A 5,000-nucleotide genomic window follows, 5' to 3' on the forward strand; every position below is an offset into this window, starting at 1 on the left:
TGTGTGTGTGTGTGTGTGTGTGTGTGTCTTTGTGTTTACGTATGTAAGCTATTGAATGACAGGGATAATCTTTGACAAGATGAGCTACAAGAGGACAGTTATCAGGATAGATGTATTGATGGATGACTCGGGGATTGATTAACTGTCCTACCTTCTTGTCAGACAGTCCAGACACAGTGTCTATGTACTGCTCCTGGATCATGAAGGCAGCCAGGTTGGCGGTGTAGGAAGCCAGGAAGATGACCGCGAAGAAGGCCCACACCAGCACCATGATCTTACTGGTGGTTCCTTTAGGGTTCTCGATGGGGACTGAGTTATTGAACACGATGCCCCAAAGCAACCACACTGACTTCCCTATGGTGAAGGTAGGACCTCCTGCCGCTGGTGGGGGAGGGGTTGGAGGCAGGAGGAGAGAAAGGAGGAGAGGGGGGAGGTGTTTAGTTAGTAAACTCATTGCATCATAACAGTATCATTAGCAGATGTCCAATATACGTCCATGTTATTGATGTGTGTAGTGAAACATACGTCCATGTTATTGATGTGTGTAATGAAACATACATCCATGTTATTGATGTGTGTAGTGAAACATACGTCCATGTTATTGATGTGTGTAATGAAACATACGTCCATGTTATTGATGTGTAATGAAACATACGTCCATATTATTGATGTGTGTAATGAAACATACGTCCATGTTATTGATGTGTGTAATGAAACATACGTCCATGTTATTGATGTGTGTAATGAAACATACGTCCATGTTATTGATGTGTAATGAGACATACGTCCATGTTATTGATGTGTGTAATGAGACATATGTCCATGTTATTGATGTGTGTAATGAAACATACATCCATGTTATTGATGTGTGTAGTGAAACATACATCCATGTTATTGATGTGTGTAGTGAAACATACGTCCATGTAATTGATGTGTGTAATGAGACATACGTCCATGTTATTGATGTGTGTAAGGAAACATACGTCCATGTTATTGATGTGTGTAATGAAACATACGTCCATGTTATTGATGTGTGTAATGAGACATACGTCCATGTTATTGATGTGTGTAATGAGACATACGTCCATGTTATTGATGTGTCTAATGAGACATACGTCCATGTTATTGATGTGTAATGAAACATACGTCCATGTTATTGATGCGTGTAATGAAACATACGTCCATGTTATTGATGTGTGTAATGAAACATACGTCCATGTTATTGATGTGTAATGAAACATACGTCCATGTTATTGATGTGTGTAATGAGACATACGTCCATGTTATTGATGTGTGTAATGAAACATACGTCCATGTTATTGATGTGTGTAATGAAACATACGTCCATGTTATTGATGTGTGTAATGAGACATACGTTCATGTTATTGATGTGTGTAAGGAAACATACGTCCATGTTATTGATGTGTGTAATGAAACATACGTCCATGTTATTGATGTGTGTAATGAGACATACGTCCATGTTATTGATGTGTGTAATGAGACATACGTCCATGTTATTGATGTGTCTAATGAGACATACGTTCATGTTATTGATGTGTGTAGTGAAACATACGTCCATGTTATTGATGTGTGTAATGAAACATACATCCATGTTATTGATGTGTGTAATGAGACATACGTCCATGTTATTGATGTGTGTAATGAGACATACGTCCATGTTATTGATGTGTGTAAGGAAACATACGTCCATGTTCCTATACTGTTGATGGCTGTATCATGCATTTCCAATTAGCTTGTTTGTATAGCCCCTTACTAGACCTAATAGAATTTGGACCTTTTCATCTCTCTATCACGTTTCCATTCATAGGTTGTTCCCTATCCCATCACTCAACCCAGCAGCAGCACTCAACACAGCATCATTAGCGATCCTCTCAGCATTAGACTAGTCACCTAAGGGTTTGCCATTAGCCTGCCTCTAGCTGTGTGTCGTGTTGGGTAACAGTGTTAGCCATTAGCCTGCCTCTAGCTGTGTGTCGTGTTGGGTAACAGTGTTAGCCATTAGCCTGCCTCTAGCTGTGTGTCGTGTTGGGTAACACAGTCTTAGCCACTAGCCTGCCTCTAGTTGTGTTGTGTTGGGTAACAGAGTGATAGCTGCAAGTCTGGCTCATGCTGTGTGTTGTGTTGTGTAACACAGTGTTAGCTACTAGCCTGCCTCTAGCTGTGTGTTGTGTAACACGGTGTTAGCCGTTAGCTTGCCTCTAGTTCTGTTGTGTTGGGTAACACAGTGTTAGCCACTAGCCTGCCTCTAGCTGTATGTTGTGTAACACAGTGTTAGCTGCTAGTCTGCCTCTAGTTCTGTTGTGTTCTGTAACAGAGTGTTAGCTGCTAGTCTGCCTCTAGTTGTGTGTCGTGTTGTGTAACACAGTGTTAGCCGTTAGCTTGCCTCTAGTTCTGGTGTGTTGTGTAACACAGTGTTAGCCACTAGCCTGCCTCTAGCTGTGTGTCGTGTAGTGTAACACAGTGTTAGCTGCTAGCCTGCCTGTAGCTGTGTGTCGTGTTGGGTAACACAGTGTTAGCTGCTAGTCTGCCTCTAGCTGTGTGTTGTGTAACACGGTGTTAGCCGTTAGCTTGCCTCTAGTTCTGTTGTGTTGGGTAACACAGTGTTAGCCACTAGCCTGCCTCTAGCTGTGTGTTGTGTAACACAGTGTTAGCTGCTAGTCTGCCTCTAGTTCTGTTGTGTTCTGTAACACAGTGTTAGCTGCTAGTCTGCCTCTAGTTCTGTTGTGTTCTGTAACAGAGTGTTAGCTGCTAGTCTGCCTCTAGTTCTGTTGTGTTCTGTAACAGAGTGTTAGCTGCTAGTCTGCCTCTAGTTGTGTGTCGTGTTGTGTAACACAGTGTTAGCCGTTAGCTTGCCTCTAGTTCTGTTGTGTTGTGTAACACAGTGTTAGCAGCTAGCCTGCCTCTAGCTGTCTGTCGTATTGGGGAACACAGACTCCGCCCATCCATCTTCGCCAGCTTGGAGAAGCCAAATCCATCTCCATCAGATTAGCCTAGCGGCAAACACTAATTAAACCAGGAAGTGACCTTTCAGACCGCGAGACGAGAGCGGGCTCTGGCATCTCGGCATGCTGGGATTGATTAGCCGTCTTTGTTGAGTGCAGTGCTATACCCCACTCTCCCAGGGACTCTCGGGGTCTGGCATTCTGTGTCAATACCTGCCTAAAACCACTTTAAAACTCTTGGCACCTAGCTTCTGTTTCTAGTATGTCAGAGTTTTTTGTGTAGTAGGACACAGCCGTTTCCCATACTAGTGTAGCCGATAAACAACACTCGCTTTCCTGTGTTTGTGTGAATAAGCAGTGTTTTAGTTTTATTATTATTATTTATTATTTTAGGGGTGGATCAGCTTTAATATTACAGATTGTAGCTTCCATCAATGTAATTGTCTGCATCATTTCCAATCCCCCATAGATTTGTTGTGTAAATATGTATATAAAATATGTTTTTAAAATATAACCCTAACCCTAACCTAACCCTACCACCCCTCTCATACACTTCCTTGTGTTTGGGTGAATAAGCAGGGTTAATGACCAGCTGAGTTTCAACCCAAGTCTCCTGTGTGAGCCCTCAGCGCTAAAGCCAGGGTAGCAGCAGGTGTGCCTCAACTCACCTTTAGCGCTGAGCAAGCTGCGGTTGTAGCCGACAGGACTGAAGTACTCAAACACGAATACGGTCACAGCTACCACGGTCAGGCACATTACAAACATCATCACCCACACCGCTGGGCTATAGGGCTCTGGGAGAGAGGAGGAGAGACAAAGAGGAGGGAGAGAGGGATCTTTCTTTTTAGGTCTTTTGGACTGGCCAATGATGGCTAATAATGTCTCCGGTATAGTATCTACAGAAGACTTAAAGAGTCATAGAATTGTTCATCGATTGCTTTGGTTGTCATATAAGCTTGTCTACTGCCAGGCTCAAACAAAGCAATTATACATTCTGAGCAGCTCAGGGAGAGAAAAGGCAGAGATAAAAATGACACATTTTAACATGGGGAAAATATCCGCAAACTTGATTTCATTTTGATTTGGTTGTTTCAGGGTTTATGTATGATGTAGTTGTATCTGCAGGATAAATCAAAAGTTACCTAAAACGGAAAACAGACCACTGAGACAGAACCCAGTAAAGTAGGCCAAACACAAACACACACACACATGCACTGAGCGTTGCCATGGGAGCTAGCTGTCATGCTGCTTCCGTGAGGAGAGGCATCATGGCCGGCACTCCAGGTAAATCACTGTTAGACACAGATCTAGGATCAGACTATACTCCCAATATTATAATGTTAACTATTGGAGTACTAACACTACACTTACCTCAGATCAAATTATATTTACATTATATAAAGTCAATCAATCAATGAATCAATCCAACTATCTCACCGAGGAAGGCGGAGGGGGAGACAGTCCCATTGCTACGGGCAACCATGACGCTGATGCCGGTCTCGACGAAGGGCACAGAGAAGTCGATGATCTCAGAACGCTCCTCATTTATGGTGAGAGAACCTATGGCCATGTCTGCTTTCCCGTAGAACACCTGGGAGAGAGGGAGGAGAGGGGGGGCAATCAGACGGGGAGTGGCAGGGTGATACATCTTTACATCATACAACTTAAAACATAATCTACTGTGCTTCATCCCTCTGTCAATGTAAGAATTTTACATTAGAGCATTTTTTTCCCTCTTGCATTACCTCAACAAACGGCATTGAGCCTCTGGGCATGGGGATGCAGGCAGGGATGTTGCCATGAGGAACACCTGTTCAGGCGTACGCCTTTAGGATGCGACTGTGTTTGATGTGTCTTCAGCACCATATGAGCATGCATGTTTCCACACACCATTAACCTAGATACAATCAACCATCAAAGAGATACTGTACACCTACCCAGTCTACCTCTGACCACTGCCTCTCTCCTGGTCCCAACAAACACACAGCACAGATTTAGGAGTAGGAGCTCTGGAGCTGTTCACAGGGGAAGTTCATT

General features: G+C 43.3%; 1 protein-coding gene across 1 annotated transcript in view; it reads right to left on the bottom strand.

Moving 5' to 3' along the window:
• LOC120045337 (glutamate receptor ionotropic, NMDA 2C-like) overlaps positions 1-5,000 on the bottom strand; it is a 54,804-nt gene that overhangs the window by 6,148 nt on the left and 43,656 nt on the right. The window contains exons 11-13 of the mRNA XM_038990217.1: positions 4,401-4,554; positions 3,632-3,757; positions 152-381 (exon numbers count right to left, since the gene is read on the bottom strand). Of these exons, the coding sequence (XP_038846145.1) occupies positions 152-381; positions 3,632-3,757; positions 4,401-4,554 (510 nt within the window). The remainder of the gene's footprint in view (positions 1-151; positions 382-3,631; positions 3,758-4,400; positions 4,555-5,000) is intronic.

Source organism: Salvelinus namaycush, chromosome 4 (assembly GCF_016432855.1).
Source record: "Salvelinus namaycush isolate Seneca chromosome 4, SaNama_1.0, whole genome shotgun sequence".
Lineage (NCBI taxonomy): Eukaryota > Metazoa > Chordata > Actinopteri > Salmoniformes > Salmonidae > Salvelinus > Salvelinus namaycush.